We start from the raw sequence: 27,957 nt of genomic DNA on the forward strand, positions 1-27,957 counted from the left end.
GCTGGCCAAAGTAGACTGGAAAGGGATACTAGCAGGAATGACGGTGGAACAGCAATGGCAGGAATTTCTGGGCATAATCCAGAAGACACAGGATCATTTCATTCCAAAAAGGAAGAAAGATTCTAAGGGGAGTAGGAGGCAACCGTGACTGACGAGAGAATTTAGGGATAGAATAAAACTAAAAGAAAAGATGTATAACACAGCAAAGAGTAGCCGGAAGCCAGAGGATTGGGAAACTTTCATAGGACAACAGAAGGAAACAATACGAGCTGAAAAGATGAAGTACGAAGGGAAGCTGGCCAGGAATATATAGAAGGACAGTAAAAGCTTCTTTAGATATGTTAAGGGAAAAAGAGTAGCAAAGTCAAATGTGGGTCCCTTGAAGGCAGACACGGGTGAAATTATTATGGGGAACAAGGAAATGGCAGAAGAGTTGAACAGGTACTTCGGATCTGTCTTCACTAAGGAAGACACAAACAATCTCCCAGAAGTACTGGAGGACAGAGGATCTAAGGGGGTTGAGGAACTGAAAAAAAATTTCATTAGGCGAGAAATAGTATTGGGTAGGCTAATGGGACTGAAGGATGATAAGTCCCCGGGGCCAGATGGACTGCATCCCAGGGTCCTCAGGGAGGTGGCTCTAGAAATAGTGGACGCATAGGTGATCATTTTCCAATGTTCAATAGATTTAGGATCAGATCCTGTGGATTGGAGGATAGCTAATGTTATCCCACTTTTCAAGAAAGGAGTGAGAGAGAAAACGGGGAATTACAGACCAGTTCGCCTGACTTCAGTGGTGGGAAAGATGCTGGAGTAAATTATTAAAGAGGTTATAATGGGGCATTTGGATAGCAGTAAAAGGATTCGTCCAAGTCAGCATGGATTTATGAAAGGAAAATCATGCTTGACTAATCTTCTGGAATTTTTTGAGGATGTGACAAGTAAAATGGATGAAAGGGAGCCAGTGGATGTAGTGTATCTAGACTTTCAGAAAGCCTTTGATAAGGTCCCGCACGGGAGACTGGTGACTAAAATTAGAGCACATGGTATTGAGGGTAAGGTGTTGACGTGGATAGAAAATTGGTTGGCAGACAGGAAGCAAAGAGTAAGATTGAATGGGAGGAGACAGCTCGAGGGCTAAGGAAGGGGAGGAGACATCAAGGGCTAACAAAATTGGGAGAATTCAATGTTCATGCCCGCCGGATGCAGGCTCCCCAAGCTGTTCCTCCAATTTCCGGTGTTGCTCACTCTGGCAATGGAGGAGACCCAGGACAGAGAGGTCGGATTGGGAATGGGAGGGGGAGTTGAAGTCCTGCATCCGGCGGGCATGAACATTGAATTCTCCCAATTTTGTTAGCCCTTGATGTCTCCTCCCCTTCCTTAGCCCTCGAGCTGTCTCCTCCCATCCCCCAGCCCTCGGGCTCCTCCTCCTCCCTTTTTCCTTCCTTCTCCCCGCCACCCCCTATCAGTCTGAAGAAGGGTTTCGGCCCGAAACGTTACCTATTTCCTTCGCTCCATAGATGCTGCTGCACCCGCTGAGTTTCTCCAGCATTTTTGTGTACCTTCCAGCAGATTGTTTGTTGGTCTGGAATTTAAAAAAAATCATAATTTGAGTTAATAACTGACTGGCTTGTGGTTTCCAATTTTCTTTGCTTTGTAGCAATCCTCAAGTTTTCTGCCCCATTCCTGTATTTGAGGATGTGGCAAAGTTGTTGTCAAAACTACTTTAATCTCCATCGAAGAAAGACACAAAAAGCCGGAGCAACTCGGCAGGACAGGCAGCATTTCTGGAGAGAAGGAATGGGTGGTGTTTCGGGTCGAGACCCTTCTTCAGACTGGATAGGGATAAGGGAAACGAGAGATATAGAAGGTGATGTGGAGAGATAAAGAACAATGAATAAAAGATATGCAAAAAAGTAGCGATGATAAAGGAAGCAGGCCATTGTAAGCTGTTTGTAGGTTGAAAATGAGAAGCTAGTACGTCTTTGGTGGGGGAGGGATAGTGGGAGAGGGAATGCCGGGGCTACCTGAAGTGAGAGAAATCAATATTCATACCACAGGGCTGTAAGCTGCCCAAGCGAAATATGGGATGCTGTTCCTCCAATTTGCGTTTAACCTCAATGGAGGAGACCAATGACAGAAAGGTCTGTGTAGGAATGGGAAGGAAAATTAAAGTGCCCAGCAACCTGGAGATCAGAAGATGGACCCAAAAAGCTGGAGTAACTCAGAACAGGTTGGTTCACATGGGCTGAGGGAAGGTGTTCCGCGAAATGATTGCCCAATCTGCGTTTGGTCTCGCCAATGCATAAGAGTCCGCATCTTGAACAATGGATACAGTAGATGAAGTTGGAGGAGGTGCAAATGGACATCTGCCTAACCTGTAAGGACTGTTGGGGTCCCTGGATAGAGTTGAGGCAGGAGGTATAACGACAGGTGTTGCATTCATCTGTGGTTGCAGGGGAAAGTACCTGGGGAGGGGGTGGTTTTGGTGGGAAGGGATAAGTTAACCAGGGAGTTGCGGAGGGAATGGTCTCTGCGGAAGACGGAAAGGGGTGGAGATGGGAAAATGTGGCTAGTGGTGGGACCCCGTTAGAGGTGGTGAAAATTTTGGAGGATTATGTTTTGCATGCGATGGCTGATGGGGTGGAAGGTAAGAACTAGGGGAACTCTATCTTTGTTACGACTGGGGAGAGGGGAAGCTAGGGCGGAGCTGCGGGGTACCGAGGAGACACGAGTGAGGGCCTCATCTATGATGGGAGTGGGGAACCCCCGTTTCCTAAAGAATGAGGACATCTTGGTAGACGGAGGAATTGGGAGTTGGGGATAGAGTCTTTGCAAGAAGCAGGGTGGGAAGAAGTGTTGTCGAGATAGTTGTGGGTCAGTGGGTTTGTAACAGATGCCAGTCAATAGTCTGTTTCTTGTGATGGAGACTGGGGAATCAAGAAAGGGGAGGGAGTTATCGGAGATGGTCCAAGTACATTTGAGTGCAGGATGAAAATTGGTGATGAAGTTGATGAAGTCCATGAGTTCTGCATGGGTGCAGGAGATAGCACCGATGCAGGCATCGATGTAATGGAGATAGAGTTTGGGGATAGGGCCAGTGTACGTCTGGAACAGGGATTGTTCAACGTACCCTAGAAAGAGGCAGGTTTAGCAGGGGCCCATGCGGGTGCCCATAGCTGCGCCTTGGACTTGGTGGAAGTGGGAGGAGTCTAAGGAGAAGTTGTTGAGGTTGTGGACCAACTCCGTTAGGCGGAGTAGAGTGTTAGTGGAGGGAAATTGAATGGTTCTGCGGTCGAGGAAGAAACAGGGCTGCAAGGTGGTGGAGGTGTGGAGTGACTGAAAGTCCATAGTACAGATTAGGGAGTGGGGGCTCGGAAAGCAGAAGTTATTAAAGAGACAAAGGGCATGTGAGGTATCTTGGACATGGATCGGGAGAGATTGGACCAGGGGGGATTGGATGGATTCGAGGTATGTGGAAACCATTTCCGTGGGACAGGGAATCCCATGAATCTCTATCCATTTGCTTCCCTTAACAGTCTGAATCTGGATTGGATGATTTCTTTAACTTTAATTGATGCCAGCTTTTCCTTTCCATCTATTATTAATTGTAAATTTTTGTCTCTAATTGCACCCAATGTTATTTTGACTCTCCTGTTAGAGTCCATGCAGCATAAGAACAGACCCTTCTGCTCAACTTGCCCATGCCGACCAATATTCCCCATCTACATTAGTCCCACCTGCCAGCACTTGGCCCATAACTTTCTAAAACTATCCTATCCCTGTAACTGTTGAAATGTCTCTTAAATGTCCGGTGGACCTTCCAGTGCAATGTCCGGTGGACCTTCCAGTGCAATGTCCGGTGGACCTTCCAGTGCAATGTGCTTATGTGTGCAATGAAAGTGAAGATACCACATGGGCAACAAGCTTAAGAGTTTAGAGGAGTGAAGGACTAATTTAGGAGAGTTGTTAATAAGGATATCTTTATATAGAATGTTCAACATTGCATATCTGTGATATAATTAAGGTCACTGAATGGGGGAAAGGAGTTTGTATTCTGGAGGGATAAAAGCATAAATGAGGTAAAGTACCAATGTTAGCAAACCTATTTTTAATCTTGAAAACTGGATCAAATTATTAATAGTTTGCTGTTTCTGAGCTGTATTTTCGGATCAAGTGTCAATGTTAATGGTTTCTAAGTAACTTGTATAATTTCCCTATTAATTTTAGCTCCTGTAGCAAGGTTCTGTCATTTCAATTTCAAAAGATAATTTTTCACAGAATCTTACGGCACATGAAGAAGCCATTCGATATGTTAGGTTGGGGACCAATTCTTGGAAAGAGTTATTTAGTTTTAAGTTTATTGTCACGTTCCAAGATGCAGTGAAAAGCTTAGTTTTGCATGCTATTTAACAGATCAGGTATGCCATACATAAATACAAGCAAGTCAAACTCAAGTACAATTGATAGAGTAAAGGGTGCAGAATATAGTTCCCAGCAATGTAGCACATCAGTTCCGTAGACAAAGTCCAATAACCACAATGGGGTTGAGGTAAATCAGACCGTACTCTAGCTTATGGAAGGATCGTTCAGATGCTTGGTAACAGAAGGGAAGATGCTGTTCCTGAGTCTGGTGCTATGTGCATTCAAGCTTCTGTACCTTCTGCCAAACAAGAGCTGGAGAGGAAGGAATGACCAGGGTGGTACAGTTCTTTTGATGTTGGCTGCTGTTCCGAATTAAGTGTAGATGGAGTCAATGGTGGGAAGTCTGATCTGTGTGATGGACTGGGCTACACCTATAACTCTCTGCAATTTCTTGTGGTCTTAGGAAAAGCTGTCCCTAATCCAAGCTGTGAGGAGACCCAGGAGTATGCTTTCTATGGTGCATCTAAAGAAGTTTGTAAGAAACATAGAAAAATAGATGCGGGAGTAGGCCATTCGGCCCTTCGTGTCAGCACCGCCATTCAATATGATCATGGCTGATCATCCAAAATCAGTGGTAAAATCTAACATGACCAATCCTTTAAGAATTTTATGTTTCTATAAGATACCCTCTCATCCTTCTAAATTCCAGTGAATACAAGCCCAGTCTTTCCAATCTTTCCTCATATGACAGTCCCTCCATCCCAGGGATTAACCTCGTGAACCTACGCTGCACTGCCTCAATAGCAAGGATATTGGCTACCATTCAATCCACTGGAACTGATCCTGAATCTATAGAACATTGGAAAATGATCACCAATACGTCCACGATTTTTATAGCCACCTCCTTGAGTACCCTGGGCTGCAGACCATCAGGCCCTGGGGATTTATTAGCCTTCTGTCCCATCAGTCTACCCAATACTATTTCTCACTTAATGCAAATTTCTTTCAGTTCCTCTGTCTCCTCTAGTACATCTGGGAGATTGTTTGTGTCTTCCTTGATGAAGACAGAACCAAAGTACCTGTTCAACTCTTCTGCCATTTCCTTGTTCCCCATAATAATGTCACCTGTTTCTGCCTTCAAGGGACCTACATTTGTCTTTAGACAATAGACAATAGGTGCAGGAGTAGGCCATTCAGCCCCTCGAGCCAGCACCACCATTCAATGTGATCATGGCTGATCATCCATAATCAATACCCCGTTCCTGCCTTCTCCCCATATCCCTTGACTCCGCTATCTTTAGGAACACTGTTTAGCTCTCTCTTGAAAGCAACCAGCGAACCAGCCTCCACCGCCCTCTGAGGCAGAGAATTCCACAGACTCACAACTCTCTGTGTGAAAATGTTTTTCCTTGTCTCCGTTCTAAATGGCTTACCCCTTATTCTTAAACTGTGGCCCCTGGTTCTGGACTCCCCCTACATCGGGAACATGTTTCCTGCCTCTAGTGTGTCCAAAGCCTTAATCTTTACTAATCTTTTTCTCTTACCATACCTAAAGAAGCTTTTAATGTCCTTCTTTATATTCTTGGACAGCTTACCCTCGTACTTCAACTTTTTACCCCATATTACCCGTTTTGTTACCTTCTGTTGTCCTTTGAAAGTTTCCAAATCCTCTGGCTTCCCGCTACTGTTTGCTATGTTATACACTTTCTTTTTTAGTTTTATTCCATCCCTAACTTCCCTTGTCAGCCACGGTTGCTTCTTACTCCCTTTAGATGCTGGGGCCGCAACTATTTCAATATATATGAATAATTTAGATGATGGAATTAAAAGTAATACTAGCAAATTTGCAGATGACACAAAGCTGGGTGGCAGTGTGAACTGTGAAGAGGATGATTGCAGATTGCAGGGTGACTTGGACGGGTTGAGTGAGTGGGCAGATGCACGGCAAATGCATGGCAAATGCAGTATAATGTAGATAAATGTGAGGTTATCCACTTTGGCGGCAAGAACAAGGAGGCAGATTATTATCTCAATGGTGTCAGATTAGGAAAAAGAGAAGTGCAAAGAGACCTGGGTGTCCTTGTACACCAGCCACTGAAAGTAAACATGCAGGCACCGCAGACAGTGAAGAAAGCTAATGGCATGTCGGCCTTCATAACGAGAGGATTTGAGTATCGGAGTAAAGAGGTCCTTCTGCAGTTGTGCAGGGCCCTGGTGAGACCACATCTGGAGTATTGTGTGCAGTTTTGGTCTCCTAATTTGAGGACATCCTTGCTATTGAGGGAGTAGAGCATAGGTGCACGAGATGGCGGGACTGTCATATGAGGAAAGAATGGAAAGACTGGGCTTGTATTCACTGGAATTTAGAAGGATGAGAGGGAATCTGATAGAAACATATTAAATTATAAAAGGTCTAGACAAGCTAGGTGCAGGAAAAATGGTCCCAATATTGGGAGAGTCCAAAACCAGGGGCCCCAGTCTAAGAATAAAAGGGAGGCCATTTAAAACTGAGATGAGAAAAAATGTTTTCACCCAGAGAGTTGTGATTTGTGGAATTCTCTGCCACAGAAAGCAGTAGAGGCCAATTGACTGGATGAATTTAAAAGAGAGTTAGATAAAGCTCTTGTGGCTAGCGGAATCATGGGATATAGGGAGAAGGCAGGAATGGGTTACTGATTATGGATGATCAGCCATGATCACAAAATGAATGGCGGTGCTGGCTCGAAGGGCCAAATGGCCTTTTCTGCACCTATTTTCTATGTTTCTATGCCATTAAGGGTCACTGGAGACATGCCAAATTTCCATAGTTTCCTCAGGAAATAGAGGCGTTGGTGTGCCACCTTGGCTGTCGCATCAATGTGGTTATCAATATTCAGTTAGTTTCAATCTTTTTATAGTTCCCATTACCTTCTCAATGATTCAGTGATACTTTCAATTATACTTTTTAATGATACTTTATTGCCACATGTAGTTAGGTACAGTGAAATGCTTTGTTTTTAATATAACCCAGTAAAATGATACAGCAAACCTCACCGAGGCAGTACACAAGAGTGAACAACACTTACAAAAAAGTACATTAGTGAGCAACTAACAATGATTGGTGAACCTAGAATTTAAACGTTTCGAATGTTTCGGGTCGAGACCCTTCTTCAGACTGGTTAGGGATAAGGGAAACGAGAGATATGGAATGGGTGACGTTTCGGGTTCGGGTCTGAAGAAGGGTCTCGACCCGAAACGGGACATTGTTCCACTCCAGAGATGCTGCTTGTCCCGCTGAGTTACTCCAGCTTTTTGTTTCTATCTTCGGAGCAAACAACAATGACTGGTGAATGTAGAATATAAAACACATTTCTGGAATTGCTGTATGAAAGCTTTCAGATTAAAATATGCAGCATATCAATTATTTTGCTTTAAAGATTCCTGCATAAGTAATCCATGAATTAGAATATAGATATTCTGATTATTGGTGTCGTTCTTTTAATGTAGATGAACAAGTTTACTTTAGAAAATGTGGAGTTGGTAATATTTTGCTGTCACTTTTACCACAGATAGTATGTCAGGATGGCAAGGGCCAAGGTCACGCTCAGCTGAGCAACTGAAGAATGGAAATGTGTGCTCTTCGCCTTCATTGACACCAGCGAATGTAAACATTATGTGGTCCTCAACACCTGGTCAGGTCAACCAAGTGCTCCAGCAGCCCTCTGAGGTGAGCCAAATAAAGATTATACATTTTAATGTGAGAATTTAAAAAAAGGGTTTTGGTACTGTATGGATTTGTGTTTAGTTTATCAGCTTCAGCCTTTTGTAATTTAAGATAATCACTGAAGAAGTAACCAAAAAGGTTGACAAGTGTAAAACTGTAGACGTTGTTTATATGAATGTCAGCAAGGCATTTGACAAGGTTCTGCCTGGTAGACTGCTCAAGGAGGTTAGATCACATGAGATCCAGGGAGATGACTGGATAGAGAGTTGCCTTAATGGACGAAAACACAGGGTGGTGGTAGAAGGTTGTTTTTCAGACAGGAACCCTGTGACTTGTGGGATTCCTGTGGGATCGATGCTGGGCCGTTGCTGTTTATGGTTTATATGTCCCGTTGAGGGTTTAGTTTGTAGCGGGTTTTTAAATGTGTATGTGTGGGGGGTGGGGGAAACTTTTAAATCTCTTCCCTGCATGGAGACCCGACCTTTTACCTGTCGGGTCTCCGTTGCCGTTGGGGCCTAGCGCCGTGGAGCGGCCTCCAACCGGATCGACCTGGAGGCTCAAGTCACGGAGCCTGTGGAGCTGTGGAGCCGCGGAGCTGTGGAGCTGCGGACTTACCATCGTGGAGCTAGCCAGCTTTGGAGCGTGGAGAGCTGCGGTGGCGCGCGACTGCGACCCGACTCCGGTGGATGGTGACACCGGGAGCTCACGGGTCCCTGGTAGGAGACTGCTTTGCGGGGCACCGGCAACGGCGACTTCTCCCGCTCAAATTGCGGGGTTCAGAGTGACCTGGAGCGGGGCCTTACATCGCCCGGCGTGGCTTTAAATTGCCGCGGACTTGCTAGCGCCCGCCGGGGGCTCCAACATCAAGACCCGGGGCAGGGCTTTACATCGCCCGGCGTGGCTTTGAGTGGCCGCGGACTTGCTAGCGCCCGCCGGGGCCTTTGACCTCGACTTCGGGAGAGGAATGGAGAGCAGGGGAGAGATAAGACTTTGCCTTTCATCACAGTGAGGAGGAGATTCACTGTGATGGATGTTTGTGTGAATTGTGTTGGTGTGTGTCTTGGTTCTTTTCTTGTATGGCTGCAGAAACCTACCATTTAGATGAGAATGTACAAGGTATGATTAGTAAGTTTTAAGATGACACTGAAATGTGTGGTATTATAGGTAGCGACGATGCTCATCAAAAATTGCTTATCAAAATTTACAGCAGGATCTTTTATCAAATAGGGGGATGAATGAATGATGAGGTTCAATGCAGATGAGTACTAGGTATTACATTTTGGGAATCTAAAAGGCTTCCTGCAGAATACTAGCAGGACCTTCACAGCGAATGGCGGGCCCAAGAGAGTGTAGTAGAACAGAGGGATCTAGGAGTGCTGGCACAGTTTCTAGGCAGTTAGGGTGGTCAAGATGGTTATCAGTACATTGACCTTCATCAGTTAGGATATTAAGTATAGGAGTTGAGATGTTGTGTCTCAGTATAAAAGGAAATACTATAGAAACAAGACAAAAATGGGAATTGGAAATGAACATTATTATTACAGATGAAATATGGGAAAGGACATGTCTTTTGGGTCATAAGTTGACAAACAACCCCACCTGGAGGGAGTTTGAATGGAAAATTAGAGTGAGAGTATTTAAGACTCTTATGTTAGCAAGATACAGTAACACCTCAAATTTATGCTGGAGACAATGTGGAAAGATTGGTGATCATACACATTTTTTGGGATTGTCCCAAATTGTACCAATACTGGAGAGACATCCAGGTAGAGATTAAATTAATTTTGGGAATGGATTTACCTCTGGAGCAGGCATGTTTCATGTTAGGAGATACTCTAGCAATGACAGATACTCAAAATCAGAAATATTTGCTTGGGGTGATGCTGTAGATTGCAAAAAAGATGATAACAGTGTTATAGAGAAATGAAATGCCACCAAACGTTCAACAGTGGAGGGAAAGACTGAAAAGTGTATACTTGATGGAAAGTATAACAGCTAAACTCCAGTTGAGTACTGATGCCTTTAATATTATATGGAAACCGGTACTACTACAAATGCGAAGATTGATTAAGGATACGATTGGATGAGCTTGCTCTGGTGCCTGTGAATAGGATGCTTTTATGATAGAATGTAAAGATGATTTGATGCGATGCGATGCCAATAGAGGTTAAGTGATTTGTATTTTGTTTTTTGTTTTTTGTTTTTTTCTCTGTTTTGTCTGTATGTATGTATATTTTGTTATGTTGAGTTAAAAAAAAATAAACACAAAATATAAATAAAAACAAAATAAACAATAAAAGTTGGAGTAGCTGGAATAGGTGGTGTTTTGGTTCGAGACCCTTCTTTAATAGGTCTGAACAAGGGTCTTGACCCGAAACGTCACCTAGTGCTTTTCTCCAGAGATGCTGACTGACCCGCTGATTTACTCCAGCTTTTTATGTCTATCTTTGGTTTAAACCAGCATCTGCAGTTCCTTCCTATACATTTACATCTCCGGCTTCCTCCCACTCTCCAAAGACGGGTATAATTGGCTTAGTATAATTGTAAATTGTCCTTAGTGTGTGTAGGATAGTGTTAGTGTGCTGGTCGGCACGGACTCTGGGCCGAAACGGCCTGTTTCCGCACCGTATGTTCTAAAGCTAAAAACTAAGCAGAGGTCCATGCACAGATCTCTGGAACTCCATTAATCACAGATCTCCAGCCAGAATATTGTCCGTCTACCACAACCCTCTGACTTCTATTGGTAAGCCAGTTCTGAATCTGTATGACCAAATCACTGTTAATCATGTGCATCTTTTGGATTTTCCAACTATGAGGGACTTTATTAAATGCCTTACTAAAACCCATGTGGACAACATCCACCTTCAGCAATCACCTTTGTCACCACCTCAAAAAAAAACGCGATCAACTTAGTTAATCATGACCTGTCGTGTATAAAGCCATGCTGACTGGCCCAAATTAACTCATTCTCTTCCATATGGGAGTAAATCCTATCCTGAAGAATTCTGTCCAATAGCTTTCCTGCCATTGATTTGAGGCACACTGACCTAGAATGTCCTGGATTTGCTCTACTTCCCTTCTTAAATAAAGGAACAATATTAACTACTCTCTAGTCCTCCGGGACTTTGCCTGTTGCTAGAAAGGTGCAAAGAACTTTGTCAAGATTTGCACAATCTTATCTCTTCAAGTTCACGTTTATTGCAACATCTCTTGCCTCTCTCAATAATCTGGGATAAATCCCATCAGGCCCTATAGATTTATCCACCTTGATGCTCTACATCTTGGTTGGCATGGATGACGTGGGCCGAAAAACCCGTTTCTCTAATATTTCTCTGTAAAGTTATTTTCACATACAGAGTCCTCTCGCAGCCTTATTGGACAGAATAAATGAAAAGCTTGTCATTTGAAGAGCTTGGTAATTACGTATGTTGTGACTGAGTAAAAAATTCCTCTCCTGATTTTTCACAATGCAAATAAACTAACTACTGTAAACTAACTTAATTTGTCTATTCCTTACTATTTAAAGTTAAAATTATATCCTGATCTAACTTCTTCTGTTCTGTTCCTTCAAATCATTGGCATCAAACCTTTCTCAGACTGCTTTCTCTCATGAAAACATTATTTATTTTTATGCTTTAGTAATCACCTTCTTGCTGTGTGGTGAATCCATCGTGAAAACCAAGTATATGCAATCCATTTCACTTGGCTTAAATGGGTGCATGCCATTGACTCAAGTTATTTTCTTTGTGATAAGGTGTTGGAAAAAGAATGGCAGACAAGAACTGGGTAAAACTGAGCTTATGTATAGTTTACTGTTTGCTTTTCAATATTGAAAGATAGGAACTCTGAAACTGTTAGTAACATTAACTATAATTTGTATTAATTCAATCATTACCACAATGTTGCACCGTGAGTTCTCAAAAAATTGACAAATGCAGTTCACGGTCACATTTAAGTCTACGAAGGATTTTAAGTGCAGGGAATTAACACTAAATTATTTATATTAAATGCTTCATAAAGTTAAATGTGTTTTGCAAAATGGGCTTGCTAGTCTGTTTGTATTGTTCAGCAGATATATAAAAAATAAGGGATCAACCATGATTCAATAAGTATAGAAGTGATGCCAGGAGCAACATCAAGGAATACAAACATGAGTTGACAGAGCTGCAACAGAAGGCTATATGCATGATAAATAGCATGCAATAGTGGGAACTGAATTTGCAAACCATAGATCTGGTCAATGTTCTGCAGTCATACCACATTGTGGGAATTAAACTGCTAATAGGAACCAAAGGTTCTAAGAGCTCCATCACAAAAATGGCAGAGGAACAGCACGCAAATAGTAAACGCAGAGGTAAAGCAGTTGCAACTATGTTCTGTCACAAGTGCCAAGCAAATGATCCATCTCTGCTTCTGTGCGAGCACAGAACCAGTATTCAATTTGATTCCTTCCACTTTATATAAATAAATGGTTTGGAGCAATTGATGTTGCAAATAATATGGGTCCAGAGAATTTCTTGACTGGAGACTTGTGTATTCTAGCCAAAGTGCAGGCTATGACTTTATTCCTTTAATTGCAGAAGCTGAAGGGTGATCTTATAGAGGTGGATAAAATCATGAGGGGAATAAATAGGGTGAATGCACGGTCTTTTACCAGAGTAGGGGAATCAAGAACCATAGGTTTAAGTTGAGAGGGGATGATTTAATAGGAACCCTTTAATAATAACCCTAAATAGGGCAACTTTTTACTTGAAGGGTAGTGGGTATATGGAACATTCTGCCAGAGGAGGTAGTTGAGGCAGATCCCATAACAGCATTTAAAAGACACTTAGACAGGTGCATGGATAGGAAAGGTTTAGAGGGATATGGGCTAAACGCAGGCAAATGGGACTTGTTTAGATGGAGCATCTTGTCGACATGCCAAAGGACCTGTTTCGGTGCTGTGTGAATAATGTTGATTGTTTCAACAGTGGAGATGGCTGAGCCTATGATGGACCACATGCATGATAAAAGACCTACCATTAAGTAACTATCATTGAGACTGTGGTATCCATCTTTGGTAGACAAAAATGCTGGAGAAACTCAGCGGGTGAGGCAGCATCTATGGAGGGAAGGAAATAGGCGATGTTTCGGGTCAAGACCCTTCTTCAGACTCAACCAGAAACGTCGCCTATTTCCTTCGCTCCATAGATGTTGCCTCACCCATTGAGTTTCCATCTTTGGTGATTTCTTTACCATCCCATTTGTTATCAGATTCTTAGAACCATCCATGCGACCAGTGTCCTCAATACCACAGGCTGGAGAGTGTCTATCTTGATCCTCTCTCGTGAGTCTCATCTGTTCCTCAGACACTGCCTCCATTCCTCCAAATCCTCCTATCCAATCTCCTTGTGCTACCCTTTTTCCACCCACCCTATTGCCAGTGGTCTTCTGGCTGACACTCAATCCCTCTTACTCCTTATTACTTCTCTCTTTTCTATTATTGCCATGCATGGTTTCCCATTCTCAAGAGACTGAGAGTTCTCACTCTTAGACACTTCTCAACTAATTCCATAGGTCCATGGGCTAAGTATAGTTACAATAAAGTATTATTTATTCCATGTTTTGTATTATATATGTCAGTGATGAGTGCTGTTAACAAAAAACTGATTTTCAAGTTTTATTTTTGCTCCGTATCTTGGTATGCATTATTTATTGCATTCATTTACAATGATTTATCTTTTTCTTCCTTGTCTCCCTTCTACTTAAGTATGCTTTGTTTGGGGAAGACCCTGCAGAGCTGATATTTCCTCTTTGTGCACGCAAACTAATTTCTGTTGATTCTGTGTGCACATTGTAATGAAATCAATACAATGCTAAGGAGGTGGAAACAAGAGACTTATCCATGGTTATCCATATGTCATCCATAGCCGTATGGAACGTCAGCCTTCTGTGTCTCCTGCCAAAGGCACCATTGAGAAGAGGGCATGGTCCAGATGGTGATGATCTTGACGATAGATGTTTTAAAAAAAACAAGACAGTCTCTCAGCATATGACAGTACCGCCATCCCAGGAATTAACCTTGCTGCACTCCCTCAATAGCAAGAATGTCCTTCCTCAAATTTGGAGACCAAAACTGCACCCAATACTCAAGGTGTGGTCTCACTAGGGCCCTGTACAACTCCAGAACTGCAGTCCTCTTTCTTGCTCTCTGAAAAGTGATAAATCTGGCACCAAGATTTTTCTGAAGGCAGAGATGTTGGATGAAAGCCAGATTTTTTTTTACAGACTGAACTTGAATCTCGCACCTGCACTTAGACTGTTCTGCCTAAAGAGGCGAAGAGTTAGCACCCTGAACTACTTGTCTCTTGGATTATCTCAAGTGGGAATAGCTGATGTGTGCTATATTTTACTTGGCCAGAATACTGGTGCATTATGGATGTCACAAATGCTCTGCTTCGAAGGAGAGTGAAATAATTATTTATTGAGTCCTGTGACCCAGGGGAATTCTGATTTACTTGAAGGGATTAATGGACTGCAGTCATGGCATTCTGGGCTCCACAAATAAACCTGGATTCCTTATAAATCACAAGGGCTGACTGAATGTATAGCTACTCCATGACCTTTTGCAGATAGTCCTTTTTGTTGAGTGCCATATTACCACAAAGCTTACAAGATTGATCTGGATTGGGCTGGAACTGAGCTATTGCCCAGAAATGCCAATTGGAATTCCCACACTACCTGATTAGATGCAGAGAGCCGATTTTATGGTCCTCATCATGAGTGACAACTAGATTTTGGACTTTACTGTGCCCTCCATAATGTTTGGGACAAAGACCCATCATTCATTTATTTGCCTCTGCACGCAACAATTTCAGATTTGTAATAAAAACAATAACATGTCTGATGTGGTTAAAGTGCACATTATTAGATTTTATTAAAGGGAATTTTTATACATTTTGGTTTCACCATGTAGAAATTAGTTGTGTTTATACATAGTCCCCCCATTTCGGAGCATCATAATGTTTGGGAAACATGGCTTCACAGGTGTTTGTAATTGCTCAAGTGTGTTTAAATGCCTCCTAAATGCAGGTATAAGAGAGCTCTCAGCACCTAGTCTTTCCTCCAGTCTTTCCATCACATTTGGAAACTTTTATTGTTGTTTATCAACATGAGGACCAAAGTTGTGCCAATGAAAGTCAAAGAAGCTATCATGAGACTGAGAAACAAGAATAAAACTGTTAGAGACATCAGTCAGCCCAAAATCAACTGTTTGGAACATTATTAAGAGGAAAGAGAGCAGTGGTGAGCCTACTAATCGCAAAGGGACTGGCAGGCCAAGGAAGACCTCCACAGCTGATGACAGAAGAATTCTCTCGATAATAAAGAAAACTCCCCAAACACCTGTCCGACAGATCAGAAACACTCTTCAGGAGTCAGATGTGGATTTGTCAATGACCACTGTCTGAAGAAGAATTCATGAATACAAATACAGAGGCTACATTGCAAGATGTAAACCACTGGTTAGCTGCAAAAATAGGATGGCTAGGTTACAGTTTGCTAAGAAGTACTTAAAAGAGCAACCACGGTTCTGGCAAAAGGTCTTGTGGACAGATGAGACGAAGATTAACTCATATCAGAGTGATGGCAAGAGCAAAATATGGAGGAGAGAAAGAGCTGCCCAATATCCAAAGCATACCATCTCATCTGAAACACGTTGGTGGGGGTGTTATGGCCTGGACCTGTATGGCTGCTGAAGGTACTGGCTCACTTATCTTCATTGATGATACACCTGCTGATCCTATCTGCTCAAGTTCAAACAAATGCCTCAAAACTCATTGGCCGGCAGTTCATTCTACAGCAAGACAATGATCCCAAACATACTGCTAAAGCAACAAAGGAGTTTTTCAAAGCTAAAAAATGGTCAATTCTTGAATGGCCAAGTCAATCACCCAATCTGAACCCAATTGAGCATGCCTTTTATATGCTGAAGAGAAAACTGAAAGGGACCAGCCAGCCCCCAAAACATGCATAAGCTAAAGATGGCTGTAATAAAGGCCTGGCATAGCACCACCAGAGAAGACACTCAGCAACTGGTGATGTCCATGAATCACAGACTTCAAGCAGTCATTGCATGCAAAGGATATGCAACAAAATGCTAAACATGATTACATTCATTTACATGACATTGTGGTGTCCCAAACATTATGGTGCCCTGAAATGGCAGGACTATGTATGAACTCTGATGTAATTTCTACATGGTTAAACCGAAATGTATAAAAATGGCCTTTATTAAAATCTAATAATGTGCACTTTAACCACATGTAATTTTTTTTCTGTTACAAATCTCAAATCGTGGAGTACAGAGGCAAATAAATAAATGATGGGTCTTTGTCCCAAACATTATGGAGGGCACTGTATAATCAATTTAGAACACACCTGGCAGTCTAATGGAAGACAAAAAAAATGTTGTTTCTGTCAACTGGCCTTTTCCCTTCTAATCTACATATCAATGAGCTTTCAGATGGTATATATCAACGCCGGCCCAAAAGTCTTGAACTTGATCTTAGCTGAATGCTAAAGATTCCAGGGAGATCGGCCAGCAATAGCCTGCATGATTTCATTCAACCTAGGGCAGTCTGATGCAAAATATATTTCATCCTCTACGCTGTACATTTGGTTTAAATAGACCTATTCTCCCATTGTTGCATAATGATCGAACAGAGCAGTCTCCCAATACAGCTTCATTTCCAAGTGAAGGGTGACCTGTAGGCCTGGTATGCTAAATCTACCTGTTAATATGATCTCTTCTACCAGGTTATTAAAGTTGACAAACGTTTGAAGAAGGGTCTCGACCCGAAACGTCACCCATTCCTTCTCTGCAGAGATGCTGCCTGTCCCACTGAGTTACTCCAGCTTTTTGTGTCTATCTTTGGTTTAAACCAGCATCTGCAGTTCCTTCTTGCATATTAAAGTTGACAAAACTGCTGCTTGGAAACAATGTACATTGATCACAGAATTAGACAGCATGGAAACGGCTCATTCAAAACTGAATTTGCGCCCATTCCTCCACTTCCCCTTCTCCTTCCACCAATATTCCTTCCTCTAGCTTCATAATTTGCAAATCTTTTATCCATATCTCACATCTTTTGTCTTTTCATCTTTAGCCTTAGTCCAACTATTTGCCTATCAAAAAGCCCCTCTCACCTGTATCCCCCTGTCACTCTGCAGGTTTTGTCCTGCCCCTCCTCTCTTCCACCTTTCTCCCTGTCCACCGCAATCAGTCTGAGAAGGGTCTCTACCCAAAACGTCGCCTATCCATGTTCACGATAGATGCTGAGTCACTCCACCACTTTGTGTCTTTTTATGTATTAACTCCATCGCTAAGCACTTCCACTATAGCTCTCTATGCCTAAGCAATTCCAAGTCTTCATGTAGGCACTTAATTCAGGAACAGCTTCTTCCCTACTTTATGAGACTGATAAATAATCTTCCTATAAACTGTGGTGTAATCCGGATCTTCCAGCTGACCTCATTGCAGATCATGGACTTTATGTTCGGTAGCTGTAATGCTATGATGCGGTAATAGAATATTCGGCATTCTGGTGTTTTGCACGACCTGTTTTGCTTGTAAATGGCTTGTTTCTACTAGTGTATGGTAGATTTGACTGGCAATAAAAGCTTTTCACTGTATCTTGGAACATGTGATAATAATAAACCGTTACCAATACTTAATATGCCATTACCAACTGCTGTGAAAGATTCAGCTTCAACTACTCTCACAGACTGTGCATTTCAGGTACCTAACACAATTTATTTCCTCCTATAAGAATAAGCACTGGAGGTCTAGACCAGGTGAATACACGGGTGAGGAGTTGGTGCAGAGGACACGAGTTCAGGTTTTTGGATCATTGGGGGGGGGATCCCTTGTGGGGCAGAGGTGACGTACAAAGGAAATAGGTTGCACCTGAACTGGAGGGAGACCAATGTCTTGACAAGGAGATTTGCTTGTGGTACTCAGGAGGCTTTAAATAAAATTGGCATGGGGAGGGGCCTAAGTGAGCAGAATGAAGGCAGATGCAAAGGCCCCAGAGTAGAGAGAAGGCACCAGGGCAGAAAGAAGGCAGAGGAGAGGTTGGTGTCAAATACTGTGGGCAGAGAAAGCAGGTGCACATACAGTAAAGAGAGCGGAAATACCAGTGATTTAAATTGTTTATTTTAATGCAAGAGACTTAACAGGTGAACTGGAAAAACTTGGGCGTGGATTGGCTCAGGGGACTGGTATATTGTAGCTATAATTGAACCATAGCTGAGAGAAGGGCAGAGTTGGCAAGCTCAATATTTCAGGGGAAAGATGTTCAGGCTTGATAGAGACTCAGATAAGAAACAAGGGGAGTTGACTTTTTGATTCAGGGAAGATGTAACTACAGTGCTCGGAGAGGATATTCTTGGGGAATTGTCCAATGAGGCTATATGGTAGAACATAGAAATAGGAGAGGATTGATCACTATGAGACTGTATTTATGGGTCCCCCAATAGACAACATCAATCAGAGGAGCGGATGTTTGGGGATATTGCAGATAACAAAGTAATATTGTGATATTAATGAGAGTCATTTAACTTACTTTATATTGACTTGTTCTCCTACAATGTAAAGGGTTTTGTTGGGCTGGAATTTGTTAAATGTTTCCAGGAAAGCTTCCTTAATCTATAGAGGGCGCTACTAAGAAAGGAAACATCACTGGCCCATCTCTGAGGGAACGAAGTGGGCCGTGACTGAAGTATCAGTGGGGAACATTTGGGGACCAGTGACCAGAATTCTATTAGTTTTAAGGTAGTTATTGGAGAAGAATGGTACTGGCCCAAATGTTAAGGTCCTAAATTGGAACAAGACTGGATTTTCAGGCAATAGCCAGGAACTTGCATAGAAACATAGAAAGACAGGTGCAGGAGTAAGCCATTCGGCCTTTTGAACCAGCACCGCCATTCAATATTGGTGGCAAAAACAGGAAAGCAGACTATTATCTAAATGGTGGCCGATTAGGAAAAGGGGAGATGCAGCGAGACCTGGGTGTCATGGTACACCAGTCATTGAAAGTAGGCATGCAGGTGCAGCAGGCAGTGAAGAAAGCGAATGGTATGTTAGCTTTCATAGCAAAAGGATTTGAGTATAGGAGCAGGGAGGTTCTACTGCAGTTGTACATGGTCTTGGTGAGACCACACCTGGAGTATTGCGTACAGTTTTGGTCTCCAAATCTGAGGAAGGACATTATTGCCATAGAGGGAGTGCAGAGAAGGTTCACCAGACTGATTCCTGGGATGTCAGGACTGTCTTATGAAGAAAGACTGGATAGACTTGGTTTATACTCTCTAGAATTTAGGAGATTGAGAGGGGATCTTATAGAAACTTACAAAATTCTTAAGGGGTTGGACAGGCTAGATGCAGGAAGATTGTTCCCGATGTTGGGGAAGTCCAGGACAAGGGGTCACAGCTTAAGGATAAGGGGGAAATCCTTTAAAACCGAGATGAGAAAAACTTTTTTCACACAAAGAGTGGTGAATCCCTGGAACTCTCTACCACAGAGGGTAGTTGAGGCCAGTTCATTGGCTATATTTAAGAGGGAGTTAGATGTGGCCCTTGTGGCTAAGGGGATCAGAGGGTATGGAGAGAAGGCAGGTACGGGATACTGAGTTGGATGATCAGCCATGATCATATTGAATGGCGGTGCAGGCTCGAAGGGCCGAACGGCCTACTCCTGCACATATTTCTATGTTTCTAATATGATAATGGCTGATCATCTAAAATCAGTGCCCCGTTCCTGTTGTTTCCCCATAATCCCTTAATTCCTTTAGCCCTAACGTGCAGACAGGGAAAATCTATTTGCAGGTAAGGAGATGATGGCAAGTGGGATTCTTTGCAAGAGTACAGGTGCAGCATGTACCTTAGAGTGAAGAGTGAAACTGGAAAGTTTAGGGAACCATGGTTGATGAGAGATGTTAAGGTCTGGTCAGGAAAAAGGAGGCATACATCAGCAATTGGGTTCAAGAGAATCCCTCCAAGTAAAGGTATTAGGAGTATACTTATGGCAATAAAGAAGGGAAAAAGAGAACATGCAATGAAGCTGGTAGGCAAGGGAAAGGAAAAGCCCAATAGATTATTTTGGTGTGTAAAGATTAAAGGAATAGCGAGGGAAAGAATTGATCTCCTTAAAGATCAGTATGGCTGTTTTTGTGTAGGGCCAGAAGAGATGGAGGAGATATTAAATGAATACTTATTTGTTTATATTGGGACGATCATGAAAGCTGAGGAATTAAGGCATAGGAGTATGAGGTCTTAGATCATATATAAATGACCAAAGAGGTGATATTTTTAAGAAAGAACTGCAGATACTGGAAAAATCGAAGGTAGACACAAATGCTGGAGAAACTCAGCGGGTGAGGCAGCCTCTATGGAACGAACGAATAGGTGACGTTTCTGGTCGAGACCATTCTTCAGTGTCTCACCCAGTTTCTCCGGCATTTTTGTCTACCTTTAGAGGTGATATTGGTGGTTTTAAAGCATTTGGCCATAGAAAATTGAACCATATTAAACTTTGGTAATTTGTCAAGAAATTGAATTTCTATTTGTCAAAAAGCATGGTGTAGATGTAGACAATGAAAGACCATGTGCGGTTTAGTTAGATAATAAACAAAGACAGAAATAATATGAATGGTATCCTAAACCTTCTGAAATTTGTTTTGACACGATTGCCACAGGAATTGTCCCCTTCTCTCAAAAATGTGGCAATACTTTAGATGGATTTGAGAGCAGTTTTATCATAATTACTCAGTTACTAGTTATAAAATAGCAATAGAAGGAAAGAAGTTGGAAAAACGAGCAAGTCAGGCAGCATTTGTGAAATTGCAAGATAATGCAGAGAATTGTGGAAGCACCCCAGACCATCACACAAACCAATCTCCCTTGCTACCTGCACCCTCGCAGAACTGATGGAGTTCATTTACTTCACCGCCAATTTCCATTCTGCACTCAAATTCACTTGGATCATCTCCGACACCTCCCTCCCCTTTCTTAATCTCACTGTATCCATCATAGGTGAAAGACTATCAACTAACGTCTCTTATAAACCTACTGACTCCCACTACTATCTAGACTATACATCTTCCCACCCTGCTTCCTGCAAAGGCTCTATCTCCTACTCCCAATACCTCCGACTATACCACATCTGCGCCCAAGATGAGGTGTTCCACACCAGGACATCCGAGATGTCCTTATTCTTTTGGGAACAGGGGTTTCCCTCTTCCATCATAGATGAGGCCCTCACTCATGTCTCCTCAGTAGCCCACAGCAACGCTCTTGTTCCCCGTCCCCCTAGTCGCAACAGAGACAGTCGCCCATCAACCATTGCATCCAAAACAATCCTCCGACATTTTTGACACCTCCAACAAGATCCCACTACGTCACTTCTTCCCATCTCCACCCTTTTCTGCCTTCCGCAGAGACTGTTCTCTCTGCAATTCCCTGGTTAACTCATCCCTTCTCACCCAAACCACCCCCTCCCCAGGTACCTTCCCTTGCAACCGCAGTAGATGCAACACCTGTCCCTATACCTCTTCCCTCAACTCTGTCTAGGGACCCCTACAGTTCTTTCAGGCAGAGGTTCACTTGCACCTCTTCCAACCTCATCCACTGTATCCGTTGTACAAGGTGTGGACTCTTATACATCGGCGAGACCAAAAGTTGACTTGGCGATCGTTTCACTGAAGTTCTTTGCTCAGTCCACCTGGACCTACCTGATCTCACGGTTGCCAAACACTTTAATTCCCTTTCCCATTCCCACACTGACCTTTCTGTCCTGGGCCTCCTCCATTGTCAGTGAGGCAATAGACAATAGGTGCAGGAGTTGGCCATTCGGCCGTACGAGCCAGCACCGCCATTCACTGTGATCATGACTGATCATCCACAATCAGTACCCCGTTCCTGCCTTCTCCCCATATCCCCTGACTCCGTTATCTTTAAGAGCTCTATCTAACTCTCTCTTGAAAGCGTCCAGAGAATTGGCCTCCACTGCCTTCTGAGGCAGAGAATTCCACAGATTCACAACCCTTTGTGTGAAAAAGCTTTTCCTCATCTCCGTTCTAAATAGTTTACCCCTTATTTTTAAACTGTGGCTCCTGGTTCTGGACTCCCCCAACATCGGGAACATGTTTCCTGCCTCTAGCGTGTCGAACTCTTAATAATCTTATATGTTTCAATAAGATATCCTCTCATCCTTCTAAATTCCAGAGTATACAAGCCTAGCCAATCCATTCTATCAACATATGACAGTCCCGCCATCCCGGGAATTAACCTCGTGAATCTACGCTGCACTCCCTCAATAGCAAGAATGTGCTTCCTCAAGTTTGAAGACCAAAACTGCACACAATACTCCAGATGTGTCTTACCAGGGCCCTGCACAACTGTAGAAGAACCTCTTCGCTCCTAGAATCAACGCCTCTTGTTATGAAGGCCAACATGCCATTCGCATTCTTCACTGCCTGCTGTACCTGCATGCTTACTTTCAGTGACTAATGAACAAGGAAATTGTAGGAACAGCACCTCATATTTCATTTGGGCAGCTTACAACCCAGCAGTATGAAGATTGATTTATGTAACTTCAAGTAACCCTTGTATCCCCTCTATTTCCATCCCTCCCCCAACGTCACACTAGCTTCAAAATCATCTTGTTGTGCCTCATTGTCTGTAACTCGTTTTCACATAGCCCACAGCTACTGATGGCCTGTTTCCTTTATCATCGTTACTTTCATTCATTTGTTCTATATCTCTCTATATCACCGCCTGTATCTCTTGTTCCCCTTTCCCCTGACTCTGTCTGAAGAAGGATCTCGACCCAAACAGTCGCCTATTCCTTTTCCCAAGGGATGCTGTCTGACCTGCTGAGTTACTCCAGCTTTTTGTGTCTATGGACAATAATATAGATGGGTTGGTTAATAACTATGTAGATGCCACCAAGAGAACTGGGGTTGTGGACTGTGAGGAAGGCTGCCAAGTATGCAGTGGGATTTAGATCAGCTATAGAAATGGGCGAAGAAACTGCAGATGAAGTTTAATCTGAGCAAGTGGGAGGTGTTGCATTTAATGGCTTTTTGTGTCTATCTCCCTTCCATCGATTCTATCAACACTTCACTCTGCCTCAGCAAGACCACCAGCATAATCAAGGATGAGTTTCACCCTGGTCCCACCCTCTTCTCTCGTCTCCCATCAGGCAAGAGTTACAGAAGTGTGAAAATGCATACCTCCAGATTCAGGGATTGTTTCTTCCCAGCTGTAGTCAGGCAAGTGAACCATCCTATCACCAGCTGGAGAACAGTCCTGACCTACCATCTACCTCATTGGAGACCCTCGGAATATCTTTAAATGGACTTTACTGGACCTTATCTTGCATTAAACCTTATTCCCTTTATCCTGCATCTGTACATTGTGGATGGCTAGATTGTAATCATGTGTAGTCTTTCCGCTGACTGGATAGCACGCGATAAAAAAAACATTTCACTGTACCTCGGTACACGTAACAATAAACTAAACAAACTAAACTAAATCTGTGGAGGGAAAAGGACAGAGGGCTTCATCTCTCCAGTCAAGATGAAGGGTCTCCAATGGAAATATTAAATGGATTCCTGGGCCAGCTTACAACTTATATTTCGTCTCAAAGCAGGCTTTCCTCCAGTAAATTGATACAGAAAGGCAAGTCTAGGCTTGCCTCAGGTTGCTGTGTATTGAGATAATGACCAATGACTTTGAAATGCGCCTACCATTTGACGAGAGAGGAAGCCCAGATTAATCCCAGTAAAGGGCCTGTCCCACTTACGTGTCCTTGGCACGCTAATTACGCGACCTCGTGGTCGCATTGAGCCGCGACGGTCCCGTGCGACTTCATTCGACCGCACAGCCGTCTGGAGCGCGTGACGTCATTTGAAGATAGACACAAAATGCTGGAGTAACTCCGCGGGACCGGCAGCATCTCTGGAGAGAAGCAATGGGTGATGTTTCGGGTCGAGGACCTTCTTCAGTCTGAAAAGAAGGGTCTTGACCCGAAACGTCACCCATTGCTTCTCTCCAGAGATGCTGCCTGTCCCGCTGAGTTACTCCAGAATTTTGTGTCTATCTTCAATTTTCTTGGCCCCGCTCTGCGAGTAAGAGTGGGGGCGGATCCGGACCGCAACGGCCGTGAGTCCCAGGCCGAGCTTGGCGATCGTTTGCCCGCTTCTGCTGCTGTTGAAGGTGAGATGTTGCATCGCGCCAGGGTCTTGGGCCTGTCCCACTTTGCCCGTCAGTTCCGCGACAGGCCGTTGGCGCGCGAAGATTTTGGAACCCCACGCGATGTCGCGCACAACTACATACCCCTCCGCGCTTCTCAATGGGACCGGCCCCGCGCGGCCATACTATGCCCATGCGCCTCAACGCGACCACGAGGTCGCGTAATTTGCGTGCCAAGGACACGTAAGTGGGACAGGCCCTTGAGGGGTATTGAGACAATGTCCGATGCCTTTGTGGTATGCAGTGACTTTGATATGCAAGTACCTTGTACCAATTGACCGATGCCCTTGATATGTAAGTCCTTGTACCAATGTCCGATGCCTTTGATATGTAAGTTCTTGTACCACATGACAAGATGCCTTTGATGCAACCGATGATTGATGAGTAATGTGTATTCTCTGTACCTCTGACCATAATGTCTTTGGAATGTGCGTAGGTGACAAAACAACAGTATATAATACCATGTAATTCTGTGTTCAGGGAAGTGGAGAGAGGACAGCCAAGGTCTGTGTTGCTCCCTTGGTTGGGGTTTTCTTGCCACTTCCATAATTAGTAAAGTTTTGAACTGGTCTACCAACTATATTGTGAGTTGTCTGCTTATTAAGAATTGAACCTGTTTGTTTAAGTATAAGTTAACCTTTTTCAATATAGAGTATATATTTCCCTGCACAGAGGCTGTATTTCCTGCAGCTTTTCCTTCAGTTCTCCTATTTTTCTAGAATTCAGCATCTCTAGTCTATAGTGCCTCTACTAGTTTTAAAATAACTATTTTAGATCGCTCCACAGAGGATTCAAAATATTAGATGATTTTGTTTTCCTAAACATGCCTGTGTGCTAATATGCAAATTCATCTATTTTTAAACCTTTAAAATTTTCGAGAGAGGATTTGTATAAATAAGTAGCAAGCTGAAGCTCTTTAGGCTTGGATTTGCAAAGGATCTCAGTTGAAGAATGCCTATTCAGCTATTCCATTAAGTTCTTTTCATGCCTGGACAACCTGCGTAAGGTTATAGGGGCAAATAGAGGGCAACCAGTTTCTTCCCAGCTGTTATCAGGCAACTGAAGCATTCTAGAAACATAGAAACTGAATCACTATCACTATCACTAAATAGAGAGTGGTCTTGAGCTACCATCTACCTTATGGGAGATCCTCGAACTATCTTTAATCGAACTTTACCAGACTATCTTGCACAAATCGTTATTCCCTTTATCCTGTATCTGTACACTGTGGGTGGCTCGATAGATTGTCTTTCCGCTGACTGGACAGCACGCAACAAAAAGCTATACCTGGGTACACGTGATAATAAACTAAACTAAGCTAAAAAAGGTAGTGATTTTTAGTGATGTTTAAAAATGTTGAATAAATTATGACTGGGTAACCTGAGCCAGCTTAATGAAACTGCTGCCAGTTTTGTCTGTCTGCTATATCAGTAAGTTTGTAGTAACAATATCTGCATTTCATATAGGTCTTGGTTTATTATTATCACGTGCAGTGGAAAAACATTATTTTATGTGCTGTCCAGGTATGTGGTCCAGGTTATGTGCTGTCCCTGTCCCACTTTCCCGAGTTACTCACAAATTCTCCCGAGTTTTCCCCTTGATTCAAAGTCGGAGAATGTCCGTAGCGAGGCCGTAGGAGTCCGTAGATATTTCGTAGCGGCTCGTAATGCCAGCCGTAGGTACTCGGGGCATCAGGTAAGTCGGGACGTTTTTTCAGCGTGTTGAAAAATGTCCACGAGTATAAAATATAGCCCCGAGTACCTACGGCTGGCTATTACCGTAATTCTCCGAGTTTGAATCAAGGGGAAAACTCGGGAGAATTCGTGGTAACGCCGGAAAGTGGGACAGGGGCTTAAGTCATTCATTCATGGATGTGAGATCATGGAGATTGCAGTCATACAGAGTGAGTTCATTGTTTTTCCCTTCTACGGCAATGGCTGATCTCATCAAAATAACGAAACTGTGCTGTAGTGTCTCTCTTAATTAATTCCTCTTCCAGTAATATTGTTTTTGATGTCTTAGAGTGATACAGTGTGGAAACAGGCCCTTTGGCCCAACTTGCCCACACCGGCCAACAATATCCCAGCTACACTAGTCCCACTTGCCTGTGCTTGGTCCATATCCCTCCAACCCTGTCCTATCCATGTTGAAAGGGAAATTCATTACAAAAGGGGAACAAGTGTTAAAAAAGTAGTGCTTAGTTCAAAACTGTCTAATCTTTGATTTCGTTCCTATCCAATTATATGTAATTAATTTTCTTTTTATCAGCATCAATGTCCTGAATCAATGAATCCTGAAGACGAGATAACAGATAGTGAAGAGAATGTGGAAGATGAGTTGGGAGTCCTGGATGATCAACGGAGTGTCATATTACACCTTCTTTCTCAACTGAAACTTGGCATGGATCTTACTAGGGTAGGTAATGAAACTCCCCATTTAACTTGTGAAATCAAATGTATTTAATACTGAATGAAGGATTGTGTTGGCTGTTTTGTACAAATGCTATATATTTCAATCTTACTATTGTGGGGGGAAAATAACTATAGAATATGGATGCAAGAAATACCTTACTGAAAGTGTCTGACAACATAAACCACTGTATAGCCATGTTTGTACATATAGCCAATTTAACATAAAATAGTAAGATTAAACGAGAACTTACCAGTTTGAAGTTTGATCTGTATTTTATGAGGAGTTACGATGAAGGATTACGTGAAGACCCCGTCCAGCACGCATGCGCGACATACTTCAAAGCAGCGGTGTGGAATCATAGAAAACACAATAATTGAAATAAACATAGTAAAGATAAGGAGAACTAAGATACCAGATGATCTCTATAATTGAGGGTGGGAGCGGAGGGCACGTAATCCCTCATCGTAACTCCTCATAAAATACAGATCAAACTTCAAACTGGTAAGTTCTTGTTTAATCTTACTATTTTACTTCGGAGTCACGTGAGTGACTACGTGAAGATTTTAAAGCTCTGTGATTTCAAACCGTGTAACAGCCCATACTTCACTCGCTGCCGAAGTCATCCAAGGGCGGAAGTATGTTATCGTAATCAAACATGAATCTGTTTGCAAAACAACAATGGTATTATTTGAAAATAATAACAAAGAAATTAATGCTCCCCCGGGCTTAAATTATATATTTTTTGCAGCGTCTAAAATTCTCTCCGCAAGTGAAACAGGTTTTATGATGGCTTGTTGTAGAATGTTTGAAAAGTTCTTTCCATGGACCACCCCGCTGTTACCAGGGTAGGTCCAATGGCACATCCATACTGTTAGCCGCCGACGTGGATGCTGCTCTGGTGGAGTGAGATGTGTAAATATCGGTATCCACTCCAGCAGCTCCCAATACCTGTTTGAGCCATCTAGTGATGGTTGACTCAGTACCCTGACCCAGTGGCTTTTTTTGTGGCTGACCCGTTGTGCTTTTTGTCTCCCTCGGGAATTTTAGGTTGTGTTGATATATTGTAGAAGGTGAGTCATGACACATAACGGTGGTCAGGTGGGTACGCCCGGAATTCCATAATGAGTCCTGAAGTTCCTGGTCTACTCTGTTTTACCAGCTCCTGGATGGTGAATGTTATTTG

General features: G+C 43.0%; 1 protein-coding gene across 1 annotated transcript in view; it reads left to right on the plus strand.

The window, feature by feature from the left end:
- Window positions 1-27,957, plus strand: part of osbpl10 (oxysterol binding protein like 10) — a 220,943-nt gene that overhangs the window by 125,004 nt on the left and 67,982 nt on the right. The window contains exons 6-7 of the mRNA XM_033013285.1: window positions 7,914-8,071; window positions 26,631-26,777. Coding sequence (XP_032869176.1) covers window positions 7,914-8,071; window positions 26,631-26,777 — 305 coding nt within the window. The remainder of the gene's footprint in view (window positions 1-7,913; window positions 8,072-26,630; window positions 26,778-27,957) is intronic.

Source organism: Amblyraja radiata, chromosome 2 (assembly GCF_010909765.2).
Source record: "Amblyraja radiata isolate CabotCenter1 chromosome 2, sAmbRad1.1.pri, whole genome shotgun sequence".
In the NCBI taxonomy this organism is placed as follows: Eukaryota; Metazoa; Chordata; class Chondrichthyes; order Rajiformes; family Rajidae; genus Amblyraja; species Amblyraja radiata.